At 39.3% G+C, this 15,707-nt stretch overlaps 1 protein-coding gene across 1 annotated transcript in view; it reads right to left on the reverse strand.

Moving 5' to 3' along the window:
- LOC129105177 (metabotropic glutamate receptor 7) overlaps positions 1 to 15,707 on the reverse strand; it is a 235,651-nt gene that overhangs the window by 55,358 nt on the left and 164,586 nt on the right. Inside the window, exon 7 of the mRNA XM_054616064.1 lies at positions 10,556 to 10,695. Within this exon, the coding sequence (XP_054472039.1) occupies positions 10,556 to 10,695 (140 nt within the window). The remainder of the gene's footprint in view (positions 1 to 10,555; positions 10,696 to 15,707) is intronic.

A 15,707-nucleotide genomic window follows, 5' to 3' on the forward strand; every position in this document is an offset into this window, starting at 1 on the left:
CACATTTTTAAGTTTTCTTCATTTTCAAAGTAATTCAGTGATATCTGTCTGTACATCTGTGGGTACACTGCAAACAGGAGCTGCTTATGGATAATTCAGCACTTTTAATGGAGACAGTTTGACGAAATGTAAGCAAACACAAGCTAAAAGTAGCGTTATGCAAACTGCAGTCCCAAAACATCTGATAGGCCGTTTAAATTTTGCTCTTGCCAGAATTATAGCAAGAAGCGTGCAGGATTTAAGGGGTCATAGAAAGGCAACATTTCACTGCTTCTCCCTCATTTTGTACCATTTCTCTGACTCTTTCACACCATGAATACAGGGACAGGCCTGGACTTGTTGATGGCTGAGATCATCACATCCCGTTCTGTCTGTTTCTACCATTTCTTCCCACTTTCTCATTGTCTGCTTTGTGGCCTTTGCTTCCAGTGACCTTTGTCTGTTGAAGTGACACTGATGTGCCATCGTGACAGCTTCTGTCTCTCCCAGCTACAGTACAGAGGGAGGGAGATCCAAATAGCCCTCAGTCTGAGTGTTTTATTTTTGTCTTGGACACAGGCATTAGATCAAGAAAGCTAAACTTTGATAGTTTGAGCCTTAAATTTATTATTTAATTTAAGTTTAACAGTTTACATTGATATAAGGTGGGAAATGCCCAATTACTCAAAGTCAGGTTTTATTCAATTTTTTATATAAATGTATGCATGAAAAACCCAGGTTGGAGCTTGACGATGCTACGCTATGATTGGCCAGTCAATTACACACTGGGTTTATACAAGAGGTAACAAACCACCAAACATTGGAAATACTGGTTTAATGTTTAGGAAAGTGCTTATAATGTGTTTTTTGCATAGAATTTTATTCTGAAAAGTTACCAGTAGCTAAAATTGTATTACTGTCAGAAAAAAGTAACACAATATTTCCCTGTGAAATCGAGGCAAAGTATAAAATTGCGGAAAATTGAAATTTTCAAGTAAAGTAAGGGTAACACATTTTTTTGGTCAAAAAACACAATATTAACGAATCATGTTGAACTTAGCAAACAGCTGCTTATTTTCATATTCAGCAGAGCAACATTATGAATCTTAAAGAGTTCTTGTGTTTTTGTCACCTGATGAATTTAAGTCCTATATTATCTCTCTTTTAGCTCCATTTTTGGTCTCCTCCATCAACTCCTGAAGGAAATATCTGTCTCTTTAGCTGCTAAATGCTCCACTATGTTCACCAGATAGTCTTTAACTGAGTTTATCTGCTGTTTGCTGCTGAGCAGGCAGTGTGCACCGGCTTTTTATAGTTTCTTCTCTGAAAACGACACTACGAGAGAGAGTGAATGATAACAGAAGTTTTGAGTCGGACGGATAAACAATGAGCTGAGACTCACAATAAAGCTCTGTAAAGCTGCAGAATCGGCTGATCGTTCTCTGCAGGTTCACTACTACTAGACACATTTGTTATTATAAAAAATATCAATCATAGCTGATTTAAGTACAGTACTATAAACTGCATGTATTCAAACCCACATGACATTTAGGACTACAGTGAAGGGGAGGGGATGGGGAAGACCCTCGCAGGGTAATTTCTGACTCATTCAGGGAGACACAGTTGCAACAAGAGCCATGTGAAAGACTTCCCGTCGCCTCGCTGCTTCAGACGCAAAAAGTATCGCATTGCAAGCATAATCACATTGACTCTCTGAAGGGACCAACTGCAGGGCTAATACACAAGGCGTTTACCGAAGGGAGGGGGAAGGGGGTAGAAATTACAAGTGATGGATTGAATTAATCTCAATTGAGGCGGGGAATGGGATGAAGCAGGGGTCTGCAGCCTGAAGAGGATCAGCAGCAGATGTCAGGAGAGAGGAGGGAATGAGTGTGTATCCCGTGGCGTCCTTCTCTTTAATGATAAGGAATAACACCTCCCCCCTTTGTGAATAGTTTAAAGACTCCAGGACCAAGTCGAGTGTGACTAACAGAGTACAAACTATTTTTTATAACACAGTATATTACAATTGCATTGCCTTGACTATCCAGGTATGTGGATATGAAACATGGTTCGTGGCAATTTGCAAAGACATCATCAGAAACAGCCATTTTCTAAATGAAGCTGGTAATCCGGTATCATGGATATGAACAATTTAATCCACCCCGATTACATTGTGGTGCAGCTGTGACGAGGTAATCCAACATGTTGTTGCTTCCATTGCCCTTTTGGATTTCCCATTATTTATTTGTTTCGCTGGAGTCTTGCTGGGCTGAATAAATAATTATATTATTATCATGACTACACATCATGTGAATGTCTAGAACAATACGCTCATCGCTTTGCTTTTTCCTATTAATTTGCGTTAACAGCAATAAGGGAAAGAAGCATAAGGTCTTTCTTTGCCCTGGGTTCCGATTAAAATATATTTAATATATTAAAGGTCAAAAGCACATTAAAACTATGGTTTAATTAAATTTCTATAAAAAAAAAATGCTCAAACTGAAAATCAGTCAAACATAAGGCAGTAACAGACAAAGTCTTTGTAGCAAAGATGCAACCACAGTAGGTCTTTAATATGAAGAACGACGTCTCCATCAATTGAAAACAAAATGTCGTTTTAATTGATTAATAATACTGCAATGTGCATATCATTAAAAATATAGTTGTATAGACTACCATTCATTTGGAAAAGCCAATAACCAATCGTTTGTTACATTGACATAAATATAAAAAGCAAAGAAGAGCCTATGACTTCTTATGTAAAATAAAAATATGCCTTTCCAACGTGATGTCATCTGTATATATTTTTCCACTTATGACAAATTAAGATAAAATTGTTTTTTTTACTTGTATATTGTAATGGTAGTATGGCAAAAAATAAAAATACATGTTATCCTCTGTATAGTAACCCTCACTTATAGTTACAAGGTACTCAGTGGTAGATCATTGTTGAAGTTAGTTCTTTGCTGGAAAGAGGACTGTGTATTTCCTATCTTTAATCCAAGCATCTTTGAAGAGTAATATGAACTGTTAATAAAACTGCTTCTGCTTGTTCAAGCTCATTCCTGTGAGCACAGAGTTACCAACTGACCAAGCTCACCAACATTTTATTCACCGAGATCGTCTCTCATCTCCACTGAGAGGGCAGTGACATGAAGACCAGGCCGACCTGTCACACCTCACTTGAAGGAACGGCCGCTCATATTGAATCAACCCCGGGTGATTTGTTCCAGACCTTGAGGAGGACCCGGACACACCCCTGCATGTTGAGCCTGATTAATGGGGCGATGCATGAGCCAACACGCCACCGTTACAAATCTCTACGGACGTTCCGCTAAACACGGCTGTCAGTGTTGATGAAAGAGATCACAGAGATGATACCGCAGCAGGCGAGGTGACGGACAAACACCTTGGGTTGTCTGCACCACGGCGAGGGATGGTCATGACACAGCGACTCATCTCTTTAAGCATTTAAACTACGATGAAGCTCACAGGCCTGTGACCCCCCCCCCAAAGAGTGGGTAATCTCCAACAGATGAGCAGATCCACTTCAACCTGTCTCCGCGTGGCCGCACGAGGCATCGTCTGTTGGCATCGTCTGTTGGCATCCTTTTCAGCATTGTGTATTGCAGGTAATGACTGTGATCCATGACTAGAGGTTCCTCTGTAACCTCAAATGTTAATGTAGGTCAAGAAACACCATGTTTACTGAGAATGGGATCCTGCTTGAGGCTTGAAAGAGACACAAAATGAGTACAGATGATGTGGACGGACGGACGGACGGCAGGAAGGAAGGAAGGAAGGAAGGTTGGAAGGAAGGAAAGAAGGAAGTTAGGATGGCTGGATAGATGGATGGATGGATGGATGGAAGGATGGAGGAATAGATGAATGTATATATTAATGAATGGATGGATGAATGGATGGATGGATGGATGGATGGATGGATGAATGAATGGATGGATGGATGGATGAATGAATGGATGGATGGATGGATGGATGGATGGATGGAAGGATGGAGGAATAGATGAATGTATATATTAATGAATGGATGGATGAATGGATGAATGGATGAATGGATGGATGAATGAATGGATGAATGGATGAATGGATGAATGGATGAATGGATGGATGGATGGATGATGGAAAGGAGGATAGAAGGTTGGGTGGATTGATCGAGGAAAGAGGGATGGATGGATGAAAAGATGAATGAATGTATGATTGAATGAATGGATGGTTGGATGGATGGATGGATGGATGGATGGATGGATGGATGGATGTTATTTCTTAATTCATTAAGGGGGTAAATCTACATGTCTCAGCAGCAATACACGCTCGCATTACATGATACAAAAAATAGTGCAAAACAAATGTTTGCACACAGATATAATGAGGCAACACGTCAAACAAACTTCATGGAACTAGTTTAGTTTAGTTTACTAGTTATTTGTCAGGGACTGCGTATAACAACATCTCATTGAAAGAGAAGAGATGTTCTGTAGCAGATTTAGCTGATGATTTCCATCCACAGAATACAAGAACTACTAAAAGCAACCATGGTTTCAAAAACACAAACACCTTTTTATTTTAGAAATGAATGTTCATTCCATGGAGTTTCTGCAAATAATGAGTAAGATAATATGCAAATATAGTCTTGTAGATGCTTAAGCCTGTCAGAAGAAAGAAAAAATGCTTTCTCCGGTGTTAGTTTGTAAAATGTGTGTGTGTGTGTGTGTGTGTGTGTGTTTGTGTGTGTTAATAAAATGTGATTTGAGTTTTCAGTGGCGTAGTTTAAAGAGTGGTCCTGGATGGATTCTAGCAGCAGAGTGAAAGAGCTGTCCCGTTGCAGATTATGGCCACATAAACCCTGACAGAGACCCATCAGACCGAAACGTAGTCTGATTGACCCATTAAGTCACAGCAAAGCCCTGAGAAGAAGAAGAAGAAAGAAGAAGAAGAAGAAGAAGAAGAAGAAGAAGAAGAAGAAGAAGAAGAAGAAGAAGAAGAAGAAAGGATGCGGCAGGCCCGAGAAATAGAATGCTGTTTTTCTACATCCGTAGAAATACTTCCATATATCACTTCTTCTCTTCCCTTCATTTACATGAATACATCACTAGACGTAATAGGACCTGTAGGGCAGATCACGTATGTCAGTGTGGCACATTAGAATAATTGATCCATACATAACATGGCAGACACCCCCCCCCTCCAGGGTCGAGGGTTTCCTTCTTCTCTGACTCTGTTAACTGCAGCAAGTTCAAACAGAGGTTACTAATCTTCTAAATATGCTAAATTGCTCTTCTGTGCCTTGATTTCCAAATTGCCTCAGAGAGTCGCTGTACATGCACCTTGGCTAAATCATATTAGCTTTGTCTGTCACGCTTGAACATATAGTTTCAGTAATAGCTCTCCTTTTTGTAATCTAGAGAGAGCAGCACACGCCACAAAATACACACAAAGGAATTATGAGGATAGAGGGAAAGAAGCAATAATGGGAGGCCTAATAGCAGCGGCTCTGCCACATCTGGCTTTACCGGAGGCTATTGAGGTGAATAATTTAGTGCTGTGCAGGAGCAGAGGCATGGCCTGGAATGCAGAAGCAGAAGAATGCTGCAGATCGAATAGCAGCTATGGTGTTGGAAAACATGGCTGCTCTATCACTGCTGAGGACACAGCGAGAGGGGGAGAGACACATTTTGTTGTTTTTTTTAAAATAATTCACTTATTCATTCACAAAATGAAATAAAACATTTTGGACAATAACATAATTACGAGTTGTTATTTGGTAGACGATCCATGATGAATACCTACATGCAACTTTGGGATAGATTCATACTCTAAGCTATTTTGTTGAGTTGCCTATTAGTGGAATTCTCCGGGCGAATTTAAGTTCCTCCTGGTAAACAGTGATGCAGAGTATAGTGAATGTCTAGGACTTTTATTGTGAAAGGTTAAAACAGAGGTAATGTGCTGCTGTTGTGAAGTACTTCTCTCTCACTTTGCTCACATTGAATATATATGATTTTTGCAGCATAACTCATGGATTTGCCTCAATTGCGATGCTCTCTCCTCTGGTCTGTTTGACATTTTTACTTCAGCGCAATGCATGATGGGATATATTGCTTGGTTGGTGACCATCGGTTGTACACTACCTTTAATGATGTATTGTGGGATACTTAGAGTCCAGTATAGAGGGTATAATAATTCTCACTTTACATGCAGACAGCACTACAAAAGAGTTATGGGTGATTTCAGACACAGTCATGGACCGTTTATCGCTGCTGTCGGGTTGCTATTGGTCGCCATTTACTTCTGTCGGTGGATTTTACAAATATTTAACTAATGAAAAGTATTAAAAAGAGCGTTTGAATTTATCTCGTAGCTCCATCGGATCCTCAAACTGTCGTAAAAACCTCAAACCCGCATCCTGCTTGAATGAAGCAGAGCTGAGCTGAAGGTAAACAGTTACGAGGCCATTTTGTGAGACTTCATCTGGCGCAGAGTTCCCCACAGTTTCATAATAAACCAGATATATTTATACACTTCTCAACAGCAGTCTACCCGCAGGATTTAACTCAGAGGCTGGCTGGCCCTCTAGGTCGGTTTGGAAAGGCCCGGGGTGAAGACGGCTCCTGGCTCCGACTTTGAGCTTTACTTCCGTGGACTTGGAGCAGGTAGAGAGGCGCAGTTCTGATGTCAACGAGCTCACGTAACGCGTTTTGCTGACCGCCTCAGATTCCATCGTTCTAATCAATGACAGATAAAACAAGAGTAGCTACATTCGCTGGTCAATGACCACCTCAAACTCTATTTAAACTTGATTTTGGTTAGAATAATAATCATATAGTGACACATGCAAATATCTGACCATTTGTAAATGGTGTTGAATTGTTTAAAAATCTAAAATTTGTTTTTTCTTTTCCAGAAAAGTAACGGTTTTGGACAAAGTGGTTTAAGTTCGATAGAGACATTCAAGTCCGTCATGAACGAATAAGGGCTTTTCCAGGATTCTAAAATGGGGACATGACGTTTATATGCTCAAACACATAAATGGGATACTGCAAAAACCTGATCATGAAAGGGATATTCGTGTTACAACAACACTACTTAGTTAAGGTTCGAAAAAGACTCATGGTTTGGCTTGAAATAAGTAACTAAGCTTCAGACCTACCGTGATGTGACTCAGAGGTGGAGCAACTTGTAACAAGTTTTCATATAGTGGTTATTGTTGTGAGTTGTTATTGATGTTGTTTTAGTATAGTAAATATGCCCTGTATTGTAATCGTGCTTTTCATTCTACAGTGTTTACATTAATAACACTATATATAGAAAGTTGGACTCATGCTGGACAGTTTTTAAAAGGATAAAACTTGTTGCAGCAGAACCAGAGATGGTGTCTTTTTTTAATTCCACGCATTCGTCTTACTTGGCGAAACCTGGGGCCTTCCATACCCAGAATGCACCTGGCCTGCCCACAGCTGGGTGTGAGTTATTGGGATGATATGCCAGTAGCGAGCTAACATTACCTGCAACCTCTAGTCTGAGCAGCGGGCTGCAGAGGTGTCATTTCTTTCTAACTCCTTTATAGTACTCATAAAAGGCTGTATAATATGATTGGCTAAATGTACTGATGCCTTCATTTGTAATTGTATTGTTGAGCTGGTCCAGCTTGTCTTAACTATTGCATATACTGCCTGGTAGACTCATCCATAACAAAAGGGGTGTTGAAGAATCCACAGTAGACCCACTCAACAAGACCCCAGTGGTTTGTTGTGGTATCTGTTTGAATGGCAATTAACTCAGTGGTTTATTTGATGTGTTTTCCCTCCACGGATTTCCGTGTTGTGCACATCTCCACAGTTTAAGAATACATCAGCATGCATCCTATAATATGAATGCTGTTCTCTTGCAGATTGATCCCCTCTGATTTCACAAAGTGTACACTCTTGCTGGGATCAGACACACACTCGTATCCACAGCGTTAAACCAACGCGTTCATCCTCGAGAAAATGGAATTCTCCAGAGCAACACAGCGGCTTAGCCCAACTTCCTGGAACGCAGCAGCTGTGACTGAGGCATAACTCTGGTTAATAATTCAACACCACTTTGCTTTTGAGCAAGCAGTATATCTGGAAACTGAAAAAAACAGAAGGCCAGTCAATGAGAAGAGCAATGAAATGCTATCAGCTGTGAGAATAAGTAAGCTTCAAATCACAGACGTTACTCCTCCGGTGAGGAAAGTTGCGTTTCTATCAATGCATTGAATAAAATGGCTACTAACTTGACGAAGAGTGTACATCATGCCAGCAGCTCTGTGAGGTTGTACTTGATTCTGGTGGCAAATTTAGGTTCAGAAAAACAAAACCAACCCTAAAGTGTCTTTAACATGCATTCTCCCTAATGCCCATCAGGGGGCGACTCCTCTGGTTGTATAGAAGTCTATGAGAAAATGACTCTACTTCTCTCTTGATTTATTCCCTCAGTAAACATTGTAAACATGAGTTTATGGTCTCAATCTCTAGTTTCAAGTCTTCTTCAATACAGCATGATGTTCATTTAGTAAATGATGCTCCATTTAGAGTCAAACAGACCATAAAGCAGGGTATGCTTTAGGGCGGGGCTACACACTGATTGACAGGTTGCTAACAAAGCCGTATACAGCAGCTCCTCTGACGTCCAAAATGCAAAAAATTAAAAAAGACAAAGGCCAAAATGCCAAACTCTTTGGTGCTTTCAGCTAAATGCTAACACAACCATGCTAACATGTTCCCGATGATGATGCTAACATACAGAGGTTTAGCAGAGTCTTAAAATGTTCATCGTCTTAGCTTAGCATGTTAGCATGTTAGCATGCCATCATTTCGTCTGTAGAACTGTTTTCAGGACAAACTGCGAGTAACTTATTACTTAGTGTATTGTGAATTGTTAATCTGTCAGGTTTAATTATTTAAAAACTTCCCCACGGTCTAGGAAAGTGTGTGACGTCATCTCAATGTAAAGCCAGTGGGCCACTAACGCACATGTGTAGTGGGCCTAACACCTATGGGCATGGACCAGCAGCTTTCAAAAGTAACTGGGCGCCACGTTGGAGTCCGGTATGAAGTTCTTATGCTACGTCCATAAGATGAACAAGAGAAACAGTTCAGAGGAATGTCAATGGATGATAAAACTATTTCAATGAGTCTGAAATATGGGCTTCTATTCCTTCATTTACTACACTTTGTTCTGAGCCGTTTGAAAACATTTGTGTAGTGTGGTCCATTTGGTTCCGTCGTGCCGAGCTGGATCAAACAGCCTAATAAATTTGTAAACCTCTCACACTATCAGATAATCTCCTCTGACTCTCTGTCCTCCAATTAGGAGACTGTGTGGATCAGCGAATGTGTTGTGACCCGGCCTGATAACCCTCCGCTGTGTCCCCAGCTTGGCTCGGGTAAAAACACATTACAGGGGAAAGCAAAAATGTAACCGTGGCCAGTATTTCAGAGGGAGTTATTCCAGCAGTTTTAAATTCTTTAAAACTGCTGGAAGGGAAGAATGCTCAGTTTGCATTTAACAAATGTAATTCATTTATATATATATATATACCTGCATATATATTTAAAGGGAGATTGTTTCCTATGGATTTGCTCTCATGAATCCAAGGGTGCTTTTCATTCTGCCAACTCTCCTCCTGTCGGTCTGATTAACAAGAGAATCATTTACAACTTTCTTCATTCATATCATAACAAATATTGTACTCATCATGATCTGTTATTTTTTACTTTTTAAACCTGCTTCATGAATGATGTAATATTACAGGGGACGCTGTTGTCTTTCAGCAACAAACACATTTTAATTCTCAATCTCAAATTTTCATTCAGCAACCTAACAGTGGGCCTGGAGATCAACACGTTGGGAATGAAATGATATTCTGTGAGATGGATTTACATAATTTTCCACTTTTCCAGAAAACATTTTGTCAAATAAATCTTTCCTGCACATTGGAGGACGTTTTAATCACAGCATGTATAATAGAAAAATGAATTTACAAACAAAATACCAATAAATACAGCCGCGAAAAAATGTAGACACACTGCGGTTCCTCTGATCTGCAGGCAGTATATATATATATACATAACATTACAGTTTTTTTAATAAATGTGCAGATGGTTAAATGGTTTATTGTAACGGGGAATATGCAGAAAGAGCAAAATGATAAACAAAACAAAAAAACTGACTTGTCAAATGACGTTTCAGGACAGGGCTTCTTGTTTCTCTAAAAACTTTGTCAGTGATGAAAACATGGTTGAAACCCAAGTGACTAAGAGGAGACGAGGGATGAAGAAACTTTGACTGGGTATTTCCGGCCATTGTTGGTAAAACAAAAAAGAAAGACGGAGACGGGGGAGGGGGGTAAAACTCGGAAAAAATCATAAATTTACGAGAAATTAACTTGATTATTCTCTGAAACTATAGTGGCAAATTAACAAGAAAAGACATACAGAAATAACGAATAAAAACATGGCGTTTGTTTTCCCATACACCAGATCAATAATGGGTGGAGCCGGATATTTCTTTGGCTCCGTAAACTCACGTTGAGCTGCAGGGTCTCGGTCCACTGTCCAATCACGCGGTAGCCCGGCCCGCTGACGTTGTTCCACTGGTACTGAAACAGGTCGTAGCGTCCGGGGGCGTCGCCGTTACGGTTGAAGGTCACCGAAGTACCAGCACTTCCTGTGGAGGACAAACAGCCACTTTGTCATTCAATCGATTGAATCAATCAACCGGTCAATCAATGCATCAATCAATCAATCAAGCTACTCTTTAAAGATCACCACGTAGTTTATTAAATGGTAAATGGACTGCATTTGTAAAGTTCTCATATCCAAACTGCTGTACGATGTACTTCTCCCACACACACATCCCTGTACCTCTATCTTTGTGAGGACACTCATTGACAGAATGCTTTATCAAGCCCCTTATCATGACCTTAACCACCACAACTGAATGCCTGACCCCCAACTCTAAATACAACTAAATTCCAACCTGAACCATTAAAAGTCTGAAACCTTAAACAGATATTTGAAGTGAGGACTGGCCAGATAGATAGAATAGTACCTAGAAAGGAGAGTGTGATTGGCGGTTGGGTCAAACAAACACAGGACTTTCACCCAGGAGACTGATGTTCATGTTCTTTGTGAAACTAAAAGTCCACCTCGTCTTACTTTGTCATGGCTGTCCTTTGTCCCCTGACCCGTTAAACATCGTATCATGACTCACATGAGCAAGTCTTTGCATTCAAATTAATTTGTTAATATTGTTGTTATTGTTACTATATTAGTTTAAATATAATTGTAATCAGTATTATTTTTATTATTGTTGTTACTTTTATTGGTATTTTGAATAGTGTTATCAATATTATTTTAGTTATTAGTATTATAATTTTTTGTTTGTACACATTTTTATTATCATTATCATTACAATTGTAATAATATGATCTATAAAGGACCAGATTTTTTTCTAATCAAGTTGGTCGTCTTTATTCTGATTTGTTCTCTTCATCCAAGACTCCAACCGTGAGTCACATGTCACTGTCTATGGAGGAATGAAGTGGTTTAAAACACTGAATGAATGTATATGAACACATTAATTAGCCTCCCTTTTGGCCTATAGAGTGGTAAACGCACACACCCACGCGTATACCTGACATTAAGGTTGTTTTTGGCACTTTTATCTGAGACTCCTCTCTCATGACGGGCTGTCTCTCTGACCTCCCCGTCCCCGTCCTCTCTCTCTCTCTCTTTTTATTATTCCTCTGTTCTTTCTACTCCGCGACGCTGCGAGGCCCCCTTGAAAGACACCGTGTGTTTATTTACTTTGACTCGTCTCGTTTTTTGTGTGGGCCAGGAGTCGCTTTCAAGTCTGTATTTAATTTAGGGGTGAAAGGGAGGAAGGCAGATAGAGAGGAAAATAGAAGTGTGGTGAAAAGAGAGAGAGAGAGAGAGAGTAGAAAAAAAGGCTGACAGGCAGAGGAGAGGGGACAGATTGGGTTGGGCTTCTTCTGTTCAAATGGAATATAAAGAGAATTTTCCTCAGGTCAAAAATGACTGTTTTGGCAGGAAACTCTGCAGCTTCTGTATTAATATGTTTGTCTCTCAGTAACTCTGAAATGTAAACCCTCCTCAGCAGCCACAGCTCTTTTTTCCTATACGTTTTACTCTTTATGCTTTCAATTTACCTTTGAATCATTTTCACATTTGTGTTTGCAACATTATTATACTTTTATATTTTACAGAGAGCCAGATCTTTCCCTGTGTAGTGATACATGCGGAGACGTGCATCTTATCGGTGAGCGTGACGCATTATTCATCTCAGAGAGAATAGAGTGCAGGAGAGCATGCATAAGTGCAGGCGTGTTCACGGCTCTGTGCTTGCGTGTTGGGTGGGATGGCTGCGTCATGCTAATGTTATGAAGTCTCTGCATTAATGTAGAGACTGTCATCTCAGATAAAACCAGAGTGAATTATCTCTGTGAGCGAAAACGTTAACTCCTGCCCGCTTCCCGTTGAGACACTTAAATGTCTAGTTGATCTGTTTCTATTGAACTTTGTATTTATCGATACACCAACTTCCACAACCAGCAACCTGCTGAGCCACAGCCATCCTTTGTAAACCATATTTGAGCATCAAGAAAAGACAACATCAGCAAAAAAAAAAAAATAAATAATAATAATCCAACGGAACTTTGTTATTTATGACTTGTGCAGCAAATTCTAAGTGACATAAGGAAAATGTGTTCATTAATCAAGACCGATCCAAATGAACTCAAACTTTTAAAGGGATAGTTTGGATTTTTTGAAGCAAGGTTCCTATCTATAGTCAGTGTTTTACTACAGTAGATGGAGTTTTTGAGAAACAATGTAGGTAAAGGTAGCTTTTATGTGACGTTCGTGTGGAGTCATGAAAGAAAAAGCTGCTTTCATAAAGCTTTTAAGCCTTTTATTGTCTCCAGATTATGTGAGGAAACCTTTGAAGAAGTAAATTAGATATCGACACAAAGGGCAAGTCGTGACGTCATAGAGCTTCCTGTCAAGTGCATAGAGAGATCTGTATTTTGTTTTTACAAAGATTGATTGCTCCATAAGTGAGAAACTGATGTTTAAAGAAGATACTCTCATGAGAAAAGAGGTAAAATAATGTCCTGAATGCTGCTTTTGAGATAGAATTGTGAAATTCACCACAATACATCAACCATGACTTCCAAATGTTGGCGTTTATTTTTATACAAATTGGAGAGTTATTTAGCGACAAATCGCAACAGCTGGAGAAGAAGAAGAAGAAGAAGAAGAAGAAGAAGAAGAAGAAGAAGAAGAAGAAGAAGAAGAAGAAGAAGAGGGAGAAGATGAAAAAAAAGAGCAGAAGAAGAAGAAGAAAGAGATGAAGTAGAAGAAGAAAAGCTGCCGGCTCGAAGCATCTGAACATTTCTGCTCACTTGGGCCTACATTTTGGCGAAGTTGCAAAGTGGTAGAAGAAGAAATAGAAGAAGAAGAAGAAGAAGAAGAAGAAGAAGAAGAAGAAGAAGAAGAAGAAGAAGAAGAAGTGGGGATGAGAAATAGAAGGAGGAGAAGAAAGGGACAGAGAGGAAGAAGAATACAGAGAAGAAGAGGAAGGAGGGGGAGAAGAAAAAGAACAACAAGAAAAAGAAGACAAAGAAGAAAAAGAGGACGTAAAAGGAGAAGAAGAAGAAGAAGAAGAAGAAGAAGAAGAAGAAGAAGAAGAAGAAGAAGAAGAAGAAGAAGAAGGCATGAGCAAGAGTCTCGTGGTGGAGCTTATTCTCTCTTATCTTCTATCTTTGAGTCTGCGGCTCGATCTGGTTCGGTCTAATGAAAAACGTGACTGCTTTTAATCAGCGCTCTTTGTTGTGGTGTCAAACACAGCAGACTGATTGACAGCTGGGATCTCAAAGAGATAGATTCTCAATCCGGGAGAGGAGCAGACTTTCTAAAGTGACAGTCTATCTGGCGTCTGCTGTTGAGTAGCTCAATTATTAATTCCCGCCATGACCAGACAACTGCTTCAGATCAATACTCGGGTTAATAGCTACCACAGGCAACACGGAGCGACCTCTTGATATAAAATGTATTTTGTTTCTCAGTCGATATTTGGCTCATGTTTGTGTCAATGCAGAAAAGAAAAAAACAAAGGAAAGAAAGCGTCTGTCTCTTGTGGAAAATGGAGAGTTTCATTTGTTATATGAATCCTTTTCTTTCTTCATCAGTTTCTGATCTGACTGAAATACGTTGTTATCTGGGAGATATGATCTATTTAAGAAGAAAGTCATCAGAAGGTGAAGGCACCGGCAGCTCTGCAGAAATGCTGGGGGCTGATTCCTTCTCTTTTTTGTTGTTGTAGTTATTAAGACTCTAATAAACGGTGAGTGAGCAGTTCAACTGGCACTTTCATTTTAAATTAGCACACTGGCGGCTTTGCTAATTACCTGATAAAAGTATCTCTCTGGAGGGGCAGATATCTGCGACTCTGTCTCGAGCATTACAACTATAAAACTGTGCAAATGATAGTCGGAATAATAATACAGGTACAACTGCAAATAGCTCATAGTGAAAACGTAATATTTACAAATGAGGGCTAAATGAGTTTTATATTATATCAGCTATCACTACCTATTACTATGGAGGGTTTTAAGGGCCAAAACTAATTAAATTAGTCACTTAAATGCTTGTCACCATGAACAATACATCACAAATTAAATGAGACATAAAATATATAAATTATATATATATATGTCTCATGAATCTATAGTGTAACTTAAATTATCAACTTCATCTATTAAAATTACGAGGCGTGTTAAAACCTCTTGCTTTTTTTCTTTGTTCCAGTAGTCTAAAAGGTATCAGCTAACTAGAAACAGACCAAAAATGTAAAAAAAAAAATTATGCAAATTTTCCTTCATCATTAAATTCCTTTTTTAAGAATTTTTAGGTACCAGCTGTTGCAGTTTTACAGAAAAGTATGGCAAGTCAAACATTTTCTCCCAAGTTTTCAGAGTTTAAAAGCTCTACAAACTGGTGCGACAGATGTGATCCATCCAGCAAATACTTGTCAATCTAATCTAAAATATTGGAAATTTCTTGTCTTTAATTACAGTTTTTCATGCAGTATAGTAAACCCATACCATGGGACATGAAGGAGGACAATAGTTCTGTCTCTGTATCAGTGTCCATTAGACGTTCCAGTAAGATATTAAGGTTTTAAATGGGGCACAAGATAAAACGAGTTGTTCCAATTTGCCACTGTTATGTAATGTTGAAGTGTTGTTGGGAGGGTCAAGAGGAGGGTTATAAAAGAAATAAAGAACCTACAACTTTTTACAGCGTGAAACATAAGGTTCACCCCCCCTCACCACCCCTACCGTTCTGCACTCCAACAAAAGTGAAAGTTTTTCCATTGTTTCCGTCACTGCAGACAGAAATCTTTCCCTCATTGTATCTAAAGTGCTGCGAGTTACTTAACAGAACCATAAAAAGTGTAATCATGCATTAGCTGCAACAGCTTGCAATATGTGTTAAATCGAATCTCTTAATTATGCTGATGAAAGATATAATCCCAGACAGCGTTATGCTCCCTTATTGTAATAAGCAACTCAAATAAGAAGTATCTTAACTTGATGTTTTAGGGGTTGAACAAACACACTGGCGCTCGAGGCTGCCTGAGTAAAGACAATCATA

This window comes from Anoplopoma fimbria, chromosome 17 (assembly GCF_027596085.1).
Source record: "Anoplopoma fimbria isolate UVic2021 breed Golden Eagle Sablefish chromosome 17, Afim_UVic_2022, whole genome shotgun sequence".
NCBI lineage: Eukaryota > Metazoa > Chordata > Actinopteri > Perciformes > Anoplopomatidae > Anoplopoma > Anoplopoma fimbria.